General features: G+C 37.6%; 1 protein-coding gene across 1 annotated transcript in view; it reads right to left on the bottom strand.

The window, feature by feature from the left end:
- LOC107593797 (structural maintenance of chromosomes protein 6-like) overlaps nucleotides 1-21,833 on the bottom strand; it is a 36,780-nt gene extending 14,947 nt beyond the window's left edge. The window contains exons 1-17 of the mRNA XM_016283672.1: nucleotides 21,761-21,833; nucleotides 18,154-18,288; nucleotides 17,895-18,012; nucleotides 15,797-15,902; nucleotides 15,574-15,710; nucleotides 11,486-11,547; nucleotides 10,616-10,696; nucleotides 10,430-10,531; nucleotides 10,144-10,263; nucleotides 9,642-9,740; nucleotides 7,682-7,828; nucleotides 7,501-7,589; nucleotides 7,236-7,400; nucleotides 5,922-6,100; nucleotides 5,444-5,645; nucleotides 4,968-5,082; nucleotides 4,700-4,860 (exon numbers count right to left, since the gene is read on the bottom strand). Of these exons, the coding sequence (XP_016139158.1) occupies nucleotides 4,700-4,860; nucleotides 4,968-5,082; nucleotides 5,444-5,645; nucleotides 5,922-6,100; nucleotides 7,236-7,400; nucleotides 7,501-7,589; nucleotides 7,682-7,828; nucleotides 9,642-9,740; nucleotides 10,144-10,263; nucleotides 10,430-10,531; nucleotides 10,616-10,696; nucleotides 11,486-11,547; nucleotides 15,574-15,710; nucleotides 15,797-15,902; nucleotides 17,895-18,012; nucleotides 18,154-18,285 (2,015 nt within the window). The 5' untranslated portion in view covers nucleotides 18,286-18,288; nucleotides 21,761-21,833. The remainder of the gene's footprint in view (nucleotides 1-4,699; nucleotides 4,861-4,967; nucleotides 5,083-5,443; nucleotides 5,646-5,921; nucleotides 6,101-7,235; nucleotides 7,401-7,500; nucleotides 7,590-7,681; nucleotides 7,829-9,641; nucleotides 9,741-10,143; nucleotides 10,264-10,429; nucleotides 10,532-10,615; nucleotides 10,697-11,485; nucleotides 11,548-15,573; nucleotides 15,711-15,796; nucleotides 15,903-17,894; nucleotides 18,013-18,153; nucleotides 18,289-21,760) is intronic.
- Nucleotides 21,834-22,215: the final 382 nt, after the last annotated feature.

The following is a 22,215-nucleotide window of genomic DNA, read 5'->3' on the forward strand; positions in this document are numbered from 1 at the left end:
TGAAGGGATGTGTTAATGATGTGAGTGAGTGCAGGTACAACTGTAGGAGAAATGGCTTGAAGGAGATGAGATGGAATAGGATCAAGCGGACAAGTAGTAGGATGATTTGAAAGGATGAGTTTGGAGACTTCTGTCTCAGAGAGTGAAGAGAAGGATGTGAACGAGTGTATGTTTGCCGGTAAGATGTGTTTGACAGATTGTGGTGTGGAAAATTGTGCACTGATGGTTTTAATTTTATTAATTAAGGATGTGGCAAAGTCGTCAGCTGTTAGAGTTGATGAATGAGGGGGAGGAGGAGGACAAAGGAGGGAGGAAAATGTTTTAAAGAGCATGCGAGAGTTAGACGAATTGTTAATTTTCTTATGATAGTACGTCCTTTTAGCAGTGGAGACATTAGCGGAGAAGAAAGAGAGGAGTGACTGATACACATTAAGGTCAGTAGGATTTTTTGATTTGCGCCATATTCTTTAAGCAGCCCTGAGCTTAAAACGATGTTCGCAGAGAACATCAGACTGCCAAGGGGCAGCAAGGGTGGTACGGGCTGGTCTGGAAGACAAGGGGCAGACAGTGTCTAAAGATATAAGAGTGGAGCAGAAAGTATCAGTAGCACTGTTAGCATCAAGAAATGATAACTGTTTAAGGGGAGGAAGCGAAGATGAAACCATAGCAGATAGCCGGGAGGGTGAAAGTGAGCGTAGGGTATGTCGAAAGATGACATGTGGAGGGGGGTATGTGTTGTGTCAGGAATCATGTTGAGGTGAGGTTAAGAGTGAGGAGGAAGTGATCCGAGGTGTGCAATGGAGTAACCAGTACATGATCAGTGGAGCAGTGTCATGTGTAAATAAGGTCCAGTTGGTTGCCTGATTTGTGAGTAGCCGTAGTTAACACTCTCTTGAGATCAAAAGAGGCAAGCAGAGTGTGGAAGTCTGCAGCCTCAGGTTTATCTAGACGCATGTTTAAGTCTCTAAGCATAACTAGGGGTGTACCATCCTCAGGAAAGGTTGAGAGCAGCACATCTAATTCATCCAAGAAATTACCTTGTGGTCCTGGGGGTCGATAAACAACTACAGTAATTTTCTGTTACAACAAAGTGCGCAGGTTGTTAGGATTGCACTGCCTATAGTGTGTGATGCGTGGTTTGCGAGTGGTAGTAATAGTAGGGATATGGAAACTAGTGGTCGACCGATATATCAGCCAATATCAAATATTGGCATCGGCCGATAAGTTTTTCTGTTTGGCCAATGTGTTCAGAGGCAGGACTTTTATTTTGACGGCGCCTGAGCGCACACTGCTCACATTCTCCCTCTTGTTCGCTGTCGTCGTTCAGTTCTGTCTAATATGGATAGAAGTCTATCTAATAATCAGATAGAACTGTTAAACAAAGGAATTAAAATGTATTCAAAAAAGTATTATAATGATTGCTTTAACATTATTAGTAATAGAAAGGCAAACATTATAATACTTTCTCATTTGCCATCAGCATTCAGCAAATACGCATTTATATAATTTAAATAAATAAATCAATTTATATAGGCTTTATTTGGGGAAAAAAAAGAAAAAAAAAGATTCCCAATGCACACACACTTGGTTGGTTACTGTGTTTACTTCCTTTTTAATTAGATTTTTATTAAACATTTATTTATTTGTGAAAAATGCTTTGTCTTCTAAAGTATAAGTGTTTATTTTACACAATTATTTTAATCCATTTTCAAATGATTTCAAATTTCTTAAATAAAAATTTAAATAAATAAAATTACATCGGCCATCCTGCTTTCCAAGATATCGGCACCGCCATCGGCTGTCAAAAAACCCGTATCGGTCAATCACTAATGGAAACACATAGTAAGAGTTTGTCATAAAACTGAAACAGAAGTGAAGGTGTAGAAAAAAGGATGAATCAAAAGCAATACTTATGTCCCTTGCTGGTGGAGTCGCACGGTAGTCGATGGTCTTTCGATCTTCACACGAGTAGGGCTTAACACGAGGGCTGTTGCGATCGATGCCATGGTATACTAACCTTTTTTATACCCGTTCGACAAAACAAAACTGAATTCAGCTGAACACACTTTACTGTTTATCACAACAAAGGGCTAAGCAAGTGCACGACACCGACAAGGTATGTGATACAGTACCAGACCAAACACGACTTCAGCATGTCACAACACAGTGATATCATATACAGTCATATATGAATAGATTTTTTCATGCACCCCTAATTTTGACGGCATGGCAGCAACTCTTCCTCTTCTCTAAGGCTACGTTTACACTAGTACATTTTCGTTTTAAAACGCATAACTTTTGCTACGGTTACACCTGTTATTTACACTACTCCGGAAATGCACTAGTGTAAACAGGGCCTAAAGCACAACATGGCCACGCCCCTTTGTTGCATGTTCCCGGGGGCGGGGTTTATGTAAATTTCAGGGTTTGTGATGTCACCAACCCGGGAAGAAGCTTTTTGTAGTCCCTATCAGCCATAACTGTAGGCATTAAACTGCCATAATTTTAAAAGACAATATCTCCCGTTTGCACTGAACTTTCAGCGTCGTAACTTTGCAGATATTGTTTATGCTCAAACAGCAACATAACGCACTAATTAAAGTTAAAAAAGTGAAATCACAGTCAACCACCCCTTTAAATAAAGAGTCTCTTATGTTTACCAAGACTGCATTTATTTGATTACATTTTTTTTTAAATAACTGTTTTCTCTTTTAATAAATTTTAAAATGTAATTTATTCCTGTGATGGTAAAACTGAATTTTCAGCAGTATTACTCCAGTCTTCAGTGACACATGATCTTTCAGAAATCATTCTAATATTCAACATTGAAAACAGTTGTAAATGCTTCATATTTTTGTGGAAACCATGATTCATTTTTTCCCCCAGGATTCTTTGATGAATACAAAGTTCGAAAGATCAGAATTTATTTGAAATTGCAATGTTGAAACATTATAAATGACTTAATTATCACTTTTTGAGCAATGCAATTTGCCCTTTCTGAATAAAAATACCAAATTCTTTAGGGAAAAAAGGTGCTGCTAAGGTGTTCTAAATTGTTGCTAGATGGCTGCTAAGTTGATCTGGGTGGTTGATACAAGTTAAAGATAATGATAGAGTTAACATTATCTGTTACAGATAATGTTACTGATAAAGATGCATCACACTCAAACATACCATCAGACCATCAGTTTATAATTGTGTATTGCAGTTCTGTCGTATGCTGCTTTAAATGCTCAAGTTTCTTTAAGTCGGCTGGATTTTGAATAGCTGTCAACGTATTTATCACTCATCAGTTGGAAATAATAATTCTGAAAGTGATTCCAATGATATGATTCTTCTGTCGTCTCAAGTGGTCTGTTGTTTTTCCATCTTATCCATTTATTTATGACTGTAAAACAAGACAGTGTTGCCACTAGGCCCCATGCTTTAGGCCAAAATATGTTGCATGTAGAAATTTCGGTCTGAAGTTAAGAATTTAGAAAAACTAAAGACCTAAATTGTGGTAAATAATTGACCGTTCGCAAAGAGCTTGATTGACAGGCAATCTGATCAATCAGAACGCGGATATTATGTGTCGCCGTTGCTATCCGCCATCTTGTCCGACAGCTACGGCCCGTCTCCATAGAAATTCATGTTAAAACGGGGTAAAAAAGATAGACTGAATTGAATCTTTTTCAGTTTTTATACTTAAGCATTTTTTAAATATAAAAATGTGCGCAGGGTTAAGCTTTGCTGTTGTTGGCTGCCACAGTAACGGCAATAAGCTAAAGGAATTTAGCTTAATTTTAAATTTAATTTAAAGAATGAAATACTGAGCGTGACTGTGAAATAATAAAATATGTTAAAATGTGTGCTCTTATCATTTTGTGGACAATATCCCATGAACTTTGTCCCGATTGGGAGCTGTCTGTATATGCATACGTGCGCTCATCTGTTTTCAATGCAGTTAACCTTGCGTCGCTTCATGTCATCTTCCCACTCATTAAATTATGACAGGTCCTTTACTGCAAAAGACAGTCATTGCGACACTGTAAAGTGATGAAACTATGGCACCATGCGCTTTTTAAAACCATTTTCATAGGTTTCATGTTATATTGTCGGCTCAGAAAATATGTAAATGTGAATAGAAACACCAGAGACCAGAAATATAAAGCACCGTTCCAGTCGGGCGAGACTTCTGTTGTCAGAAAAAGGTGGTTAGATTGTGTTTTATTAAGGTCTACACCTACCCCAACCCTAAACAATAATGCAAAAACAGTAATTATTGTTGTACAGTGTGACAAAAATTACGCTTTATTGGTGTGCACATGCCCAGTAGCCGCAGCTGTATCCCTTCTAGCCTTAACCACAAATCAGACAGGAGAGTAGATTAACTTCAGTGGACTTAAACTTGAAAAAATGTTCTGATGTTTATTCATGTTTAAGTACATAAAATTCCTGAGACCTCGTTTCATACCAGAAGCAACCTGCTCTGCTCTAATCTGCTTGTCTGTCGGTGTGTTGTCAGTTTCCTCTTTGATGTGCAATGTATTTTTCACGGCGTGAGAACATGATTTGTAGTGTGAGAGCGGCATTGTTTGTCGGGGATAGCAACAGTAACTAAGGGTGGGCGGATCTTTGTAAACGGTCAATTGATTTCTTTTTGCCATGTACTGAAAAGAATACAGACATCTTAAAAATGGATTTCATATTTTCAAACCTGATTTCCTCTTCGACATCTCTGCTGAGGTAGAGTGCTCTGTTCTGTTCGGAGGAGTAGTAACGGTTATAGTAGACCTGGTCCCCCTCACGCGTGAAGGCCTCCCTGCAGTTGCGTGGTCGGTCTTCACTCTGCATGACCCTTCTCGCATCTTTAGCGTTCTGTGGGAAAATCAAAGCAGAGTTGAACAGAGCTCTTCACTTCACAGGATGTGGAAACACATTATGATCAAACAGGGAAATGCTCGTCGGCCACCTCATGGTCTTACCTTGATGAGCAGAATGGTTTCAATTCCCCTCATGTCGATCAAGCAGTTGGCCACAACTGGATTCTCAATGTCAAGTGCCTGGAGCACAGTTGGATATTCATGGTGATTGACAGCCCTGAAAACCAATAAAAAAAGGAAAAAATTTAATTAATTTTTTCAATCATACATGTTTTCTTTTGTGCTTTGACAGATCAACCTATATTGGCTACAAACCAAAGATGTGAAGTTTGGCTAGAAACCAACAAGCTGAAACATTCTAAATGACATTAGTAAGGAAAAACAATCAAGTGGGTCATCAGCTCTGGTTTTTCCTGACTTTTTACACAATAACTTTAGATCAACTGGTAAATGTGGATTTACCATTTTATTAATAGCTTTTAATACAATGACACCAAACTGGCAGAGAATTAAAATAAGGCAGAAAACAGTGGAAATCATTCCTAAATTAGTTATCAGGTCAGGTGATCTCTAGCTACCTGCCCCTGACGTCATAGACCGTGTTGGTAAATGTGCTGACGATGATCTGAGGTCGTCTGCCCTGCTGGAAGTGGCGACTCATGATTCTCTGTAACTCTCTCTCGTCAGCGTGGTTATCGCAACAGAAAGCTAACATCAGAGCCTTCAGACAACACTCCACTGCAAGACCCAGCTCTGGATCCTGCAGACAGACACAAAATCCTAGAAACAAAATAACCAGTAAACAACAAACTTCCATATGACACTGTTTCTCCTAAAGCCCAAAGTTTACTTCAATTTTGACAAAACACATAGCCTTCCAAAGTATAGATTATTTAATTGTGTACATGAACACATGGGCACCAGAAAGTTTTATCCCTGCCCAGTGACTGCCCTATTTTTCTCCAGAAGTGATGACTAATCAAATTTAACATCAAATTTATTTTAAAAGTAAATTTTAACCCCCTGAATCTGAATTCTGAGGTTCAAGATACTTACCGAGCGGTCCAACAGGTTTCTTCCTGAACTGACCCCGCTGGTCAGCCTCATCTATAGTCCTTAGCAGTGCTGGCATATGCTCACCAAAGCGACAAAGTCGGTTTTCTCGACTGCTTTCCATTGCAGCCAGGTCACGTCGCTTAGAATCCATCGCACGCAGCAGGTCCTGCTTTTCATGGCTACAAAATGAAGAGAAAAGGAAGATTGCAAGATAGACAAATTGAGACCGGTCAAAAGATAAAATAAGAATTAGAAACAAGGACATTTTTGGTTTACATTTATGATCCAGTGAACCCAGAAGTTTGGGACCACTAGTGAAATGCTTCCTTTTTTTTATTTTTTTTTTTTACCTTTTTCCTATTTTAATTAGGGACCATTTTTTATTATGAATTATGCGATCAGAATTTCAATGAAAGCAAGTAAATCTGCTGGGACTTCCCATTATCAGTGCCAGTAATAGAGTGGAACAGTCGGGTTTCAGAACTAAAAAAAAATCATATTCATTTTCTCAAATTGATTTTGAGTGATAACTTTAAGACTTTTTAAAACCTACTATGAGCTCAGAGGTGGTTAATTGATGGTATACGCGTCTGTTGAAGCAGCATTATTTCAACTTATTTCTTAAATAATTGTGTTCAAAAGCAGAATTCCTAGTGAAAAACTACATTAACCATGATTCTGCAAAGAAATCTTCACCTATCAGAGAATTGTAAATCACAGCAAAAGAACACTTTAGTGCCGCCAACTCCCATGAAGCACTGTGAATGATGTAGAGCAGAGTATGACTAGGGATTAGAGTATCCCCAAGCATAACATTCATATTTTGCAGTAAATGTAAAATATAATTGTCTCCATATGTATAATCAGCATCTTTAAACCAATAGTTTCATATTTCTCCACCAATTTTAATTCAATTATGGCATGCACAATGCTTCATGGGATGGTAGTTCTTTCTCTCATTAAAGCCATTATGTAGTCTTGTACCTTTGACTTTTTGTCCAATTTGAAACAATTTTGCTTTAATTTGACATTTGTAATATTGCAATTTCATCCTAATAGCTGGTTTGGTTCAAAGCTTAAAACTTTTTAATGAAGACCTTTTTTAAAAATCCCTATGGGGACTTTATTTCTAGCTGACAAAACTAAAAAAACAAACCATATACCATTTACATATTTCTGTATTTACATCCATGACTAATATCAATAAATGGTGCGACTTTTCCAGGCATGAAAATTATAAAATTCCCAGACATTCTAAACATCATAGTGGGATCCCGGTGTATAGAAAATACTTTTACCAACAACTGCACTAACCTCATTTTACCCAGTCTGTCTTTAGCTGTGGAACAGGCCTGTTTAAACTGATCGATCTGCTGAGTCAGAGTGGAGTCCTGGAAATGTAGTTGTTCCAGCTCAGCCTGAATGTGATTCATCTTCTCCACACGAGCATGAGTGTCAGCTGAGTTCGTCTGACTTATGCTGGACAGAGAGGAGGGGTTGGGTCATAATAAAACAGCTGGAAATGGTACAAGGATAATGTTACGTAACGTTGTTTCCTTTCGATACACTTTTGAAGTACCTGTGTTTGAGTTCTCGGATCCGCTTGTTAAGCTGATCTTTATCCTTTTCAAGGTCTCTCAAGTTAGTCTTTTTACGATGAAGACCAGTCTAAACCAAAAAAAAAAAAAAAAAAAAAAAGCACTGAGAATTGAGCATATAAAGTTTCCTATTTCCCTTCTTATGGTGTTGTGATTGAGCACCTCGACGGATTTGAGATCTCGGTTGCACGCCTGGGCTCGACTCTTCAGTTCCACACACTGTGGCTGCAGCTGCTGCATCCGCTGCGTCACACCCTCCAGCTGATCCTGCAACTGTCCCAATATCCTGTTGGCCTCCTGAACTTTCCCCTACAAACAAACAAAACCCCAAACAGACACACTGCACATGACTGTGAATCAAACATAATTAGATGTTCACTAAGAATTTTCTTCAATAAAGTAACTAGGGCTGCTGGCTGTGCACAACCCAATAGAGCTCTGTAAATAACAGCAAAAAGCTTTGAGGGTTGCTGAAAGATGGCAGTATGAGAGTTAGAATATCAATGCCGTTAAAGTCGTGATCTACTGTGGCCAAGAGCAAATTTTTGTTTGCAATGTCCTAGCAATTGGCCTACTGTTGCAAATGGTCTATTCCAGCGTTACCCAATTCCAGTCCCCCCCTCAGCTCTGCATATTTCATATGTATCTCTTATATCACGTACAACGTTTGTTCTATTCGACAGTAAGTGCTCTTTGAAGTGGACATTACTGGATATTCCGCCATGATTTCAGTTTGAAATGAGTGTATATGTTCCATTCAAAGGGCATTACAAGTGTGCAAGAAGTGAATTTAAATTGTATTTATTTACAGAGGTATATGTCACACTCGTCTGTATGTGATGACGCTGCAGGCAGCGGCGCAGCACAAATACATGAATGAATGTTCCGAAATGAAGTAAACTTCAATGGATTTCCCCTGCTCAGGGAGTAGGGATCTTATCAATCGGAACACAGTTCATGCACGTAGCTCTCTTCTAAAGAGCTGGTTATCTGAATCAGGTGTGTTAACTTTTGAGATAAAATTGTAACCATGCAGCCATCAGCTACAGTATCGCATCAGATAGAGCCGGCAGGAGGGGCGGGGGGGGGGGGGGGGGGGGCCCTGAGGAATGGGATTGGGAACCGCTGGTCTAATCTATGCCATTATGGAAGAAAAATACATACATCCTAATAATCTTCACACTTTCGGTGAGCCCATTAATGTCCATAAGCTGCATAACTGTAGCTGTTTTTCTTCTTTGGATTTCTGAGTATTTCTCATTGTTATCAAAACGCAGTAAGAATTAGCAGGAAATCCTGGTGTGCCAAACCTGATTGTGCATCTAGTGTTAATTTGCAGTAAAAAAAGCTGAAAACCCAAAATCATGCCATTGCAATTATAAATTGGTCATGTGTTGACAAATAATCTTATTGTAAAAATGAAATGAAAACAAGGCAAAATTGGCTGTTTTTAAGCAACTCTTGAGCATGTCTGATTAAGAAACTGATTAGTTTGCAGCATCAAATCTTTGAAGGTTATTCAACTTTTGTTTTAAGCATTTTGTAGTAGGTTATTTGAAAATCCTTTTTTACAAATGTTTTAGGTGTTTTTAATACAAGCGTTTGACTGTTGTGCCTTTATTTGAATTTTTTCATGTCAGTCTATATCAAGAACAAACTCCCACATCTAATAGGAGGAACCTCAGCAAGTGCAAACATGGCTGCCAGGTGGTGTGCAACAGGACCACCGACTTCACAATAACATCAACACTCATTGCATACTTTTTTGCCTGTCCTTTCACACTTCTCACTTTATATAACTTTTTGAGTGTTTAAAAGTGTCTGAAATTTTGTTACCAGTGCTTTGGAAATGTAAAGTTTTTTTTTTCCTGCCAATGAAGCTACTTGAATGTGAATCTATACTGTGGAATAATGTATTTCTGCTAAACCTGCCCCTAAATTGTGAAAACCAAAAAAAAAAAAAAGATTTGACTGATTTAAAGTCTCATTCTGACCAAAAATTCATACTTGGGCAGGAAAAGCTGAAATCTGGCCCAAACCAAACTATCCTGTAGTCAAATGTGTGGCTTCATGAACACTAGAGGAAACTGGACCACAGAGACTCCAGATAATATTCAGTCACCTCCCACTCGTCCACCTTCTGGTCATATTTGACAGTGGACTTCTCTTCAGCTGTGATTCGTTCTCTCATTGGCTTGATCTCCTGCTCCACCTCTGCCACCTGATGTACATGGACATACATTTCAGTATTAGGTCACAATCTTCGGTTGAGAGATATTTGAAGCATGTGATCTTCTAGAGATGGGAACCATAAATAAATCATGATTCAGGTTCAATCAGTGAATGAGTTGTTACACTGATTAAAATGAATGAATTGAGTCATTCTGACCGAATCATTAAAAAATCCATTCGTTTGTCAATCAGGCTGGTCAGGCTGTGCATTACATGCCACTCAACAGAAATGTGCCATTAAAAGTATAAGAACCACAGTATACCATTACAAACATTATATGATTACAATATGAAAATGATAAAATCTGATTAGGAAATGATAGTATCGTTGTGTTAATTTTGATTTGAGCCATGCAGTCACAGTTCATGTTATGCTGGCAGTGATTCCTAACCAGAGCCCAGGCCATCTGATTCTTCAGCTCATCCAACTTCTTCTGCATTTCATCAAGTGAAGCCAGACTTTTATAGCGCTCTTCTTTCTCATGGTACTTTTTCTTCAGCTCTTGTAGAGTCTGTGTGAGAAGAAATCAGAGAGTGAAAGAAAACTATACTGCCATCTCAAAGAGCATCTAGTCTAGCAATCCAATCAGATACTGTTTCCAAAGATGCTCCATCCAAAACATAATTTCAGTTCAGTTACATAAACCACTATGTAAATGTGATTATTTCAGCACTCACCTCCCTGTGCTTCTCCACTGTATTCTGGGTCATGGTCTTGGTCTTCATGATGTAGCTGTAATCTTCTTTCATCTGATCAAGCTGAGTGACCTTCATGAAAAACTAAAGAAAAAAATAAACAAAGCAGATTTCAAATGTGTATTTGTTATGAGAGAAACAAATGCACAAACACACACAAAGTCTCACTTTATATTTGTCACCCTCTCCTTTGGAGTGGAGGAAGTGTTTACTCATTTCCTGAGTTAGGATAGAGACCGGATTGTCCACCTGAGGATGAAAAACCAATCAGATAAATCAAATCAGATCATTTAAATAGTTTTGATAACATACATTTAGAGAATTGAGAGGATCTTTAGTAGTGGTCGACAGATATATCGGCCGATATCTGGCATTTTTCAAATATCGGCATCGGCCGATAAGTTTTTCTGTTTGGCCAATGTGTTCGAGGCGGGACTTTTATTTTGACGGCGCCTGAGCGCACACCGCTCACATTCTACCTCTTGTTCGCTGTCGTCGTTCAGTTCTGTCTAATATGGATAGAAGTCTATCTAATAATCAGATAGAACTGTTAAACAAAGGAATTAAAATGTATTCAAAAAAGTATTATAATGATTGCTTTAATATTATTAGTAATAGAAAGGCAAACATTATAATACTTTGTCATTTGCCGTCAGCAGTCAGCAAATACGCATTTATATAATTTAAATAAATATTAAATATATCATTTATATAGGCTTTATTTGAAAGAGAAAAAAAGATTCCCAATGCACACAAACTTCCCAGAATACTGAGTGCCCTGTTGGTTACAGTGTTTACTTCCTTTTTAATTAGATTTTTATTAAATATTTAATTATTTGTGAAAAATGCTTTATCTTCTAAACTATAAGTATGTTTATTTTACACAATTATTTTAATCAATTTTCAAATGATTTAAAATTTCTTAAATATAAATTAAAATAAATCAAATTATATCGGCCATCCTGCTTCCCAAGATATCGGCATCGCCATCGGCTGTCAAAAAACCCATATCTGCCGACCACTAATCTTTAGCCATACCTGAATGTTAAAGTGATCCAAAATGGAGATCAGTTCTTCCTTTTTTGATGACACTAAGCGACCTGGGAGACAGGCAAATCAAATTGTCAGATTATTGATCTAACTCATCTGTCATGTGGTAGAAGCCAACTAAATTAGGCAGATGTCACCATGGACAGGTTGTGTGACTTGCCCTCATCCTCAAACCCCATGAACAAAACTACGCAAGGTTAAAATAAATATAACCCAGGCTACAACAAATACAGGTTCACTAAAGAGTATAAACATGGTTCGTACCAACCACAGGGTGTTCTCTGCAGTGAAATACTGGGCATGAAACCATCAAATTTGGTATGACTGACAAGTGACAACTTTGGCACTTGATATCCAGTCTAAAGCAAAAGCAGCGGAGCACCACAGATGCCACATATGCTGTGCATATGTGCACATCTGACTCGACTGGCTGTCGATTACACATCAGGAAAGAATTAGATGCTGGATTTAATTACAAGCGCTTTCAGCAAGTCTTTATCTTCAGCTGACCAATCAGCAGAAAGGGGCGTTTAATTCCCGCCCACACGTAGAAATCGAATATTCAAGATGTTTATACATTTTTCTATCCCTGAATGAAAAACTAAAATTTTAACTGAATTCTCGTTTTTCGGAGAAAAAAGAAAAGAAAAAGGAGCCGTTTTTTTATTTTTCTACTTTCAATATTAAATCAAAAAACGAATGAACGAATGATACATGGATTATCTAGGATGACTTGAGAGTGAGTAAATCATGGGGTCATTTTTACTTTTTTGGGTGAACTATCCCTTTAAACAGGTCGATTCATATGGATTATTTTTACAATGTCTTTATGAACTCTTTGAAGTGTAAAAAGTTTTGGGGAATACACTTTCAAAGGTAGGAAAGAAATCGCTCAGGTTTCATTTAAAATATTCTTATTTATGTTTTGCACATGAATATGGATCTTATGGGTTTGGAGCTTCATAAGGAATCAGGGTATCTTCGGATCATTCGTTTTTTAATTTAATATTGAAATGGCACATTTTTCGTTTTTAATTTGTTCAAACAAAACAAAAAATCAAGAATTTGGCTTAATTTTTACGTTCAGGGATAGAAAACGAATAAACTTGAATATTCGATCTCTACATGTGGGCGGGAATGAAACGCCCTTCTACACTGAGAGGTCAACCAAACATTTAATAGTCCTAAAATAACATAATAAGACTCCTTCACTTCTATGGATTCTTAACGTGTTTATTTCTACTACATTTTATCTCTTTCTCTTCCTCAAACAGCCAGATTAACGAATGGCTTGACACAAACCGTATCGAGGCAGAGCCCAGACAGAGCTTTCTTTTGTGTAGGCATAAATTCTGCAACCTACCCATGAAATATTCGTTTATCTCATAAATATTAATTTACTTCGCACCTGCACTCACAACTACCTACTAGCCTACATCTTTGGCACACCTCCTGAATTATTATAACTAACCATCTATTAAAATCTGTGTGGCAAAGCTGCGTGAAGAGGGGATGCCACACAGTGGTAAACATGGCCTTGTCCCAACTTTTTTGAGATGTGTTGATGCCATGAAATTTAAAATCAACTTATTTTTCCCTTAAAATGATACATTTTCTCAGTTTAAACATTTGATATGTCATCTATGTTGTATTCTGACTAAAATATTGAAATTTGAAACTTCCACATCATTGCATTCTGTTTTTATTCACAATTTGTACAGTGTCCCAACTTTTTTGGAATCGGGTTTGTAGTTTTAGACAAGAAACTGAGTTTATTTAATTCATATTGAGTATTGGCCAGCTAACTGATGGCATACAAAATTGTTATTTTCTCTGCCAACTAAACCAAAGTCACAGAACCATTGTGTGACTTACTCGCAGCAGGTGCATAGAGTGGTGAATCATTCCTGAATGAATCAAGAGTCTTTGAAAACCCCATTATTATAGACAATAATGCAATTACCAATTATAATAGACAGCCGCTTGATTTTATTCCTAAATGAATGAAGCATTTTGAATGAATTGATTGAATAAAAGGCTCCTTTATTAACACAGTGACTTATCGCCACCTAGTGACATGATGACATACAAAAGGTAAAAAAAAAATAAAAAATAATAATAAATAAATAAATAAACTGAAAATCAGTTGCCCCTTATGGGAAAGTTAATTTCTGACACTGATGACACTGGCTTATTGCTCGAAGTGTTATTTCAGGGTTTGGATATGTTCTTATAACTCAAATGAGTTCACCTTCAAATCATGACGTCAAATTCACATTTCACTAAATTCAATCACTGATGCACCCTGATGAACAAATAGTCCCATGCCAGTGGGATAACAACATATGATTTCCTAAATTTCTAGAAAGTGCTCTATGAATAAAACTCAAAAAAGAAAAAAAAAATAGATGTGCTGTGAAGGTAAATTACACAAAGTCATTTCTTTTCATATCTGTCATATTATTTAAGTTCCTCCTTTGTCTAAAACGCAGCGTATTGTCTAACACAAAAGTTATGACTCTATGTTCACATAAATTGATAGTGGTCTGTGCTTCACTACAATCAGGGTTCGTACACATTTTTACCATCTCTTGTAGCGCAGAAAAGATGCGCCGATGTGAAGCCGTTTGAAGAAAAAAGTCAAAAAGAGAAGGCGCGATACCTTGTTTCACTCACGCTGTTTTCAAATGACTGATTTGATCCGTCTGTGTGGACTGGACTCAGTCTGTAGGTTTGATTATTTACTCATCAAAGTCGGATAAGGGCTGGACTAGGGCATATGTTTGAGGCCCGTGCAGGGTTCTGCTGAGCTTATTTGGTAGCAAACGCAATACTCATACATGCACGAGCGCACTTTGGATGTGACTGCGCACCGCCTCTGGAGCGCGCGAGTATTGAATGGCTTAAAAAGACGTGCAAATAAATAATAATTTTCTGACGATGCAACAATGACCCGATTAGGCAAGTGACTATTCTGTCAACTGTCCCGAAACACGAGTGAAAGTCTTGTAATCGCAGCGTGCAGCGGCTCTTGTAGCGCAGACAAGATGTGCCGATGTGAAGCCGTTTGAAGAGAAAGTCAAAGAGAGAAGACGCGTACAGCTGAATCACTCACGCTGTTTTCAAATGACTGATTTGATCCGTCTGTGTGGACTGGACTCAGTCTGTAGGTTTGATTATTTACTCATCAAACCTACATGCTATAGGCTATTGAATAAATGTGTGAATATCCATCATTTTAAAGTCAAATGCTGCGGGAATGAGTAAAACTATGCGATATAACCTATGCGCAATCCCGCACCGAAATTCAGGACCTGATTAAACACAATTCTATTATACAGAGTTTTGTGAAATAGATTTCAATGACTTTTCCAAAACTTTCTGGGTTTATTTATTTTTCCAAAACTTTTCCAGGCCTGGAAATTGGTGTTTTAAAATTCCATGACTTTTCCAGGTTTTTCATGACCGTACGAACCCTGTACAATACATTCTCCCCGCGCTGCAGTGTGTTGCGCAGCTTTGCCACACAGATTTTGATAGTTAGCTATAATAGATCAGGTGGTGTGCCAAAGGACCAAAGGCTCTGCCTTGGTACGGTTTGTGTCAAGCCATTCATTAATCTGGCTGTTTGATGAAGAGAAAGAGATAAAATGAAGTAGAAATAAGCATGTTAAGAATCAATAGAAGCGGAAGACTATTAGTATGTTTTTTTTTAGGACTATTATTATGTTGTAATGTTTGGTTGACCAATCTGTGGAGAGGGGCGTTTCATTCCCGCCCACATGTAGAGATCGAATATTCAAGTTGCTTATTCATTTTCTATCCCTGAACGTAAAAATTAAAAGTGAAGCTAAATTCTTGATTTTTCATTTTGTTTGAACAAATGAAAAACGAAAAATGTGCTGTTTTTTCATTTTTCAGATTTCAATATTAAATTAAAAAACGAATGATCGGAAGATACCCTGATTATAAGGGTAAGTAAATCATGACAGTTTTTCCAGTCACAGTCCTAATTTAAACTACACAAAGTAATTGAGTACCCAAAGGTGAAATGGTTTCTGTATTTGTAAGTATACCTGTTTTACTTCTTAGTTTATATGTCCGCATTCCCTCGCTGGAGATACGAAGATCTACGATGATGGACTGGCCAAACACTTCTGGCTTATAAGCATCACGACCCCTGTTCCTCAGAGTGATGGACACATCTGCAGAACTAAACATTCCAGAAACAAAAACAGTGTGAGAGATTATAAATAGACTGTGACTACATGCAGTGAAATCCAGATAGGTGTGTCGTACCTCTCTCTCTCCTTCACAAATCCTTTGAGTGAGGAGCCTCTGTTCGTGGTGTGAGCTTTACCGCCCAGGGCTACAATCAGAGCTGTCAGCACGGCACTTTTTCCACCTAACACACAAATGTACATGAAACAACTATAAATAAAAGTCAAAACTTCGCCAGCATTAATAACAAGCAATAACAACTGTCTCTTGATATATTGTTTTCTTCTTATCATAGTTAATGATATGTCTATTTAAAAATACATGATTATGTGATCTAGCTTCCAAATTATGGATAACTACAGTACTCCATTACCCCCCAATAACTGAACGTCTTAAGCTGTGTTGTGGAATATTGTGATGTCAGCTGTTTGGACTCTCCTTCTGATGGCACCCATTCACTGCAGAGGATCCATTGATAAGCAAGTGATGTAATGCTATATTTCTCAAAATCTGTTCCAAAGAGGAAAAAAGTTCTTGGACGGCCTGAGGGTGAGTACATTTTTCAGCAAATTTCCATTTTTGGGTGGTTAGTTGGTTGTTGTATTTAGATATATTGACATTGCAACTTCACTGGCTATTACATGGTAGATACAAATGATATCTAAAACAATGTAATATAATAAATAAAACATAAGTACAAATATTTTATAAAATTTTACTTTCAAAATAAAAAAAGGACCATATTTTGTACATACAAAAGATTCTTGTACTTGTGATAAAAATATTTTATTGGGTACATACAAAACATATTTTTGGGTGAACTGTTCTTTTAATTAGTTTATTTCAAACAGCTGTCAGTTGATCAAGGTTCAAACTTAGTGACCTCTTATAATTTGATGCAAGAAATATTTCTGAGGCACCGTGCACACTTTTATGGCTGCAATGTTCCCCAACCAGGGTTCTGTGGCCCCCTAGTGGTCCAGACTACGGTGTACTTATTTTACCGCTTAAAGTGAAAAGCGAAGTGAAAGCAAAGTGACATGTGGCCAAGTATGGTGACCCATACTCGGAATTTGTCCTCTGCATTTAACCCATCCAAGTGCACACACACAGTAGTGAACACACACACACCGTGAACACACACCCGGAGCAGTGGGTAGCATATTGCTGTGGCACCCGGGGAGCAGTTGGGGGTTTGGTGCCTTGCTCAAGGGTCTCACCTCAGTCGTGGTATTGAGGGTGGAGAGAGCGCTGGTTAATTCACTCCACCCACCGACAATTCCTGCCGGACCTGAGACTCGAACCCACAACCTTCGGGTTACAAGTCCGACTCTCTAAACATTAGGCCACGACTTCCCCTTAAAGCGGTAGTTCTCCCAAAAATGTAAATTCTGTCATTAATTACTCACGCTCATATCACTGTTTGAATTATTGAATAAAGTTGTTATTTTTGTTTTCTTTACGCACAAAACATATTCTTGTAGCTTCCTAAAATTGCGGTTGAACCACTGATGTCACATGGACTGTTTTACTGATCTCCTTAATATGTTTCGGGGTCTGGGAATATATCAGTTGCATTGCTATCTATGCAGGGTCAGAAATCTCTCGGATTTTATCAAAACTATCTTCATCTGTTTTCTGAAGATGAACGAAGGTCTTATGGGTTTGGAATGAAATGAGGGTGAGAAATTAAAGACAGAATTTTCATTTTTGGGTGAACTATCCCTTAAATCTTTAAATAATGCTTTAAATATTTGATTATTATATTATGCCACACATTTATGTTAGCACTATGTATTACACTATTTTACCATATTACAATGTCCTTCAAAAAAGAATTGCAAATACGGACAAGGCTGAATGTTTTGCTGTTCTATTGAACAAGGCAAGTGACGTTCTTTTTTACTCTCTCAAAAAAAACAACAACAGGTGAGGAAAACGTCAAGGCTAAAAAAAGTGTGAATAACATGTATGATACTTTATTTTCAACATCAAATGGGTTCAATGAGTTCATTCAATGGAAGAATCATCAGACTGATTCAAACAAGTAGTCTGGATTTCGAATCTAAAACAGTTACTAAAACTTCACAATTCAGGTAAAGCATTGCCATGACTGCCATGCGCAGGAAACTCTATTTTCATACAACTAAAAAATTAAATATGGGGATAGACTTACTTCCATTGTTTCCTACGACAAAGTTGACGTTTGGACCAAATTCAAAGGGACCAAGCATCGAGTGACACATGAAGTTCCTTAGAGAGATACTCTCTATGATGCCCACTTCACCTGTGACCTGAAAACACACATACATACATGTGTTTGGGGACATCACAAGCAAAAGTCTATGCAGAATGTGCATAAGGTATTACACATAAGGTATTTTACAGCAAAAATAAGCAGTCGATACAGATGTCCTGTGCTGCGCAAGTCTTACACTCTGTGATGTGCTCATAACATCTCCTGAACTGAAGTAGCCCGTTTCATCCTCTTCAGAGGGCTCGGGTTGGGATAACCGGCTTCTCTTATCAGGCGTCTGCCCTGAATTACTGCTCTTCCTTTTCGACATCTCCTACAAACATCAAACATTTATCTTTCACAATAAACACACAGTCATTTATAGGCATGGGACGATTACCGGTTTCAAGGTATACCATGGTTTGGAAAAGCCACGGTTTCAAAACCACTAAAATTTTCCGTTATACCGTTCCTGCAGTATGCACAGTTTTTTTATGTGTCGTCAAAGACAGAAAGTGCAGGACTCCCTCAGTTGTGTGCAGCGAAGAGCGTAACGAGTCACATGACCCCTCTCCCTCCGGTTGGTGCGAGCGGTCAGTCACCTGTGTCTAGGACGGCCGAAGGAACTTTTTCCCCCGTCGAAAAAGACGAAGTCTGTCTTATGGGAATTTTTTGGGTAACGTAGACTAACCATGTTCCGTACACAATGATCTTCTGTACAGATGACATTTTAGCGCCGATCGCTAAATAAATACTTCCAGGTCGAACATAAACTATATATCCGTGTCATCTTCATTTCTCCCTCTTTCACCCCCAATCAAGACAGAGACCCCCCCGCCGTTTGTTTCAGTTTTGAAATAAATACTATTTGGCTTGCTACCGAGGCAGATAATATGGCTAATTAACTAGCTAACGTCAACTAGTTTCCTCCCTCACGTTACTTCACAGAGTGAGGAATAGCAGTATAAAGTACGTACTGTACTTTTCTGCGATTTAGTACAATAATTAAATTTAGCTGGTATCACGTCTATACTTTTAAGCCTCCTGCCATTGTTTACATCTGTTCAAAATCACGCATTTAAAAAACAAAAAACAAACTTTGCCACTGTTTGAGTGTTGTACGGAGAGACCGTGTGTGTGTGTGACACTCGAGCGCTCTCTTTCATTATGTGTGTATGTGCACACATCCTCGTACCTCACCGCTCCAAACCATAGCTCCAAACTTAATCCGGGAAAGGTGAACATTCCTGCATCATAACTTGGACTGAAATATTAATGTGTAGAAAGCGAGCATTTTGTATAAATGTTTTTATTTTTATATATTTTTTTACAGAAATAGTTTTGATTATATTTTTGATTATTGAGCTGCAGGTTTAGGCTTACTTAAGTGACTGCATTTAATTAAGAAGAATTTAATTATTTATTCTAATTATTTAGCCTGACATGTTTACTGTTCCAAAATGTTCTATATGTTTCTTAAAAATAAAATATTCAGTGGGAAAAAAAAAGTTGTTGTTTTTTACCCAGACATTTAAAAATAACATATTTTAGAGCTGTAATCGTAAAAATAGAAAATTTTTTAATCTAAGGTTATCACTCCGTCAGAATCTCATACCGACGCATGCCTAGTCATTTATATCCTTTATTGTCATTACACTGCCACGTCACTTAATAGGAGGTCAAACAACAAGTGGGAATTTGTACAATTGTATGTTTTCCTTGTCTTGTTGCAAATAAAGTCTCTAGTTTTAGCTTTAAAATGATTAACACCTATTTATTATTATATGAATGTAACCACTCCACTATTTTTGAAAATAGGCTCATTTTCCAACTCCCCTAGAGTTAAACAGTAGAGTTTTACCGTTTTCGAATCCATTCAGCCGATCTCCGGGTCTGACGGTAGCACTTTTAGCTGTAGCTTAGCATAGATCATTGAATCTGATTAGACCGTTAGCATCTCACTCAAAAATGACCAAAGAGTTTCGATATTTTTCCTATTTAAAACTTGACCCTTCTGTAGTTACATCGTGTACTAAGACCGACGGAAAATGAAAAGTTGAGATTTTGGCTAGGAACTATACTCTCATTCCAGGCGCTGCGTAATATCATTGCGCCTGCTGCACCCATGGTACGGCAGCAAAGTTCCTTGATTATTACGCCAGAATGAGAGTATAGTTCCTAGCCATAACGGCCTAGAAAATCTCAACTTTTAATTTTCCGTCGGTCTTAGTACACGATGCCTATTTTCAAAAATAGTGGAGTGTTCCTTTAAAGGTGCAACAGATCTTTTCTTCTGCATTAGATCCGAGTGTAACGAATGATCAGAAAAGTACAAATGCAGGGCAGAGACTAAGCTTGATGCATCAGCTGTTGATTGGATTTTGAAACATGGTCACTGCACCCAAATATGGAAGCAGATGAATGCGAGTTCGTGCAGATGGGTTTAAGCAGACTAAATGACTGGAGAAATCCTGCATGTGTCACCAGAGAAAGATCCAGTTTACAGTAAGATCTATAACACATAAACCCATTTCCTTCAAGAAAAAAAATGTAAAAGGTAATTGCAACTTTTTATCTCACAAATTTCAGACTATGTTTCTTGCAATTCTGAGAAAAATTGTGAGGTATAAACTCATAATTCTGACATTTTTTTTACTTGCAATTCCAAAAGTATATCTCCGACTTTTTCCTCACTTGCTGTTTCAGTCACAGAAGAAAAAAAGGCAATTGCGACTTTTTACCTTGCAATTCTGAGTTTATATCTTGCAGTTCTACGAAAAAAAGATGAATTGCAAGAAAAACATCTGAATTGTGAGATAAAAAGTTGTAATTTCCTTTTAGTTGTCACAATCAAGATTACAAAATGTGCATTTGTTAAAGCAAAGGTGGACTGAATTTAGGTTGCTTTTAAATTGCCGTTTTGTTTGTCGTGTGGTTTGAGGATTATTATAAGAATGTTTGACCAACAGCCAAGTCAGAGCATGTAGGCTGGATAACTTTAAACTGCATAAACACATTTCATTACACCAAATACACAACATAATGTTCTTTTTAGCAGCATCATATAACCCCTTTAAGAAAACAGACAAGTCAACAGTGGTTCTGATTATAACATGGCAAATTTACAGATAAAATAGTGTAAGCTGAAACCTTCTATATTTATTGCAGTTACTTGCATTGTACAGAAAGCCTACAAAAAGAAATCTGAAAATGCATAACATAGCTAGACTGGCATGTTTTGGTATTGTTCTGGTTTTGGTTTGACACTGAGCTGTCCTTGTCACACAGACCTGACAAAACTGACCACGATCACAGCAACCAAGACAAAACCACTAAAGGAAAGGTGACATAACTGATGCTATCGCGGCTGTTTCCACAGAAAATCGTTCCGCACGTCGCATAACGAAAGATGAGATATTATTCAGTAACACAATTCAACATTCATAGTGAGTTTTGTCATAGGCTACTAACAGACAATATGAGCGCAAAATGAAACGTAATTCAAATTAAATCAAAACATCGCTCGAGGCGACTTCGGAAACTTTAATACAGCAAATTTTCTGTGAGACACTGGGCAGCTAATTTACAATATTAACTTACTTGGGTTTCATTAACACTAATGTCACATTGAAATTCGCTTTCTGCTAAAATGTTAACGGACACGCGACCGATACCAATAACTGTTAGCTCCTTAAAACAACTGCAGACATGTAAAACAAACAAGCGGAAGCTATATGTTAGTGATTATTGTGTTTTATGTCAAGTTTTATGTCAAAAGTCAAGTGTGTGAAACAGACGCAACATACCAGTTAACCCTCTTGCTGCTCCTCGCGCGCTTTCTTTGACTCACTGCTCAGCGCGCAGGCCACTTCCGGCTTGTCTCCACCAATCAGCTAACTCTCAGCCAAGAGGAAGGTGGGTTTTTTTCCCTACATTTTTTCTTCTTCTCGGCTTTATTCAGTTCCATCACACAAAAGCACAATGCAAACAGGGAAACGTTGCACATCTCAAAGCATGCAAAACAGAACAACAGCACCAACAAAAACGCAAAATTAATACAAACATATATATATATATATATATATATATAAAATAAAAATAACAGGATAAAAAAAAATTATAATAATAATACATACATTAGGGCAGTTTTGAAAAGCTGAAAAGCTTTAGAATTTGTATCGTTTTCATTAGCTTCTTATTTTGTGATCTCATATTAGAAAGGGTTTCAAAGTATATTTTAAGATCAGTGTTACAAAATGTA

Source organism: Sinocyclocheilus grahami, unplaced genomic scaffold (assembly GCF_001515645.1).
Source record: "Sinocyclocheilus grahami isolate Dianchi unplaced genomic scaffold, SAMN03320097.WGS_v1.1 scaffold176.1, whole genome shotgun sequence".
NCBI classification, from domain to species: Eukaryota; Metazoa; Chordata; class Actinopteri; order Cypriniformes; family Cyprinidae; genus Sinocyclocheilus; species Sinocyclocheilus grahami.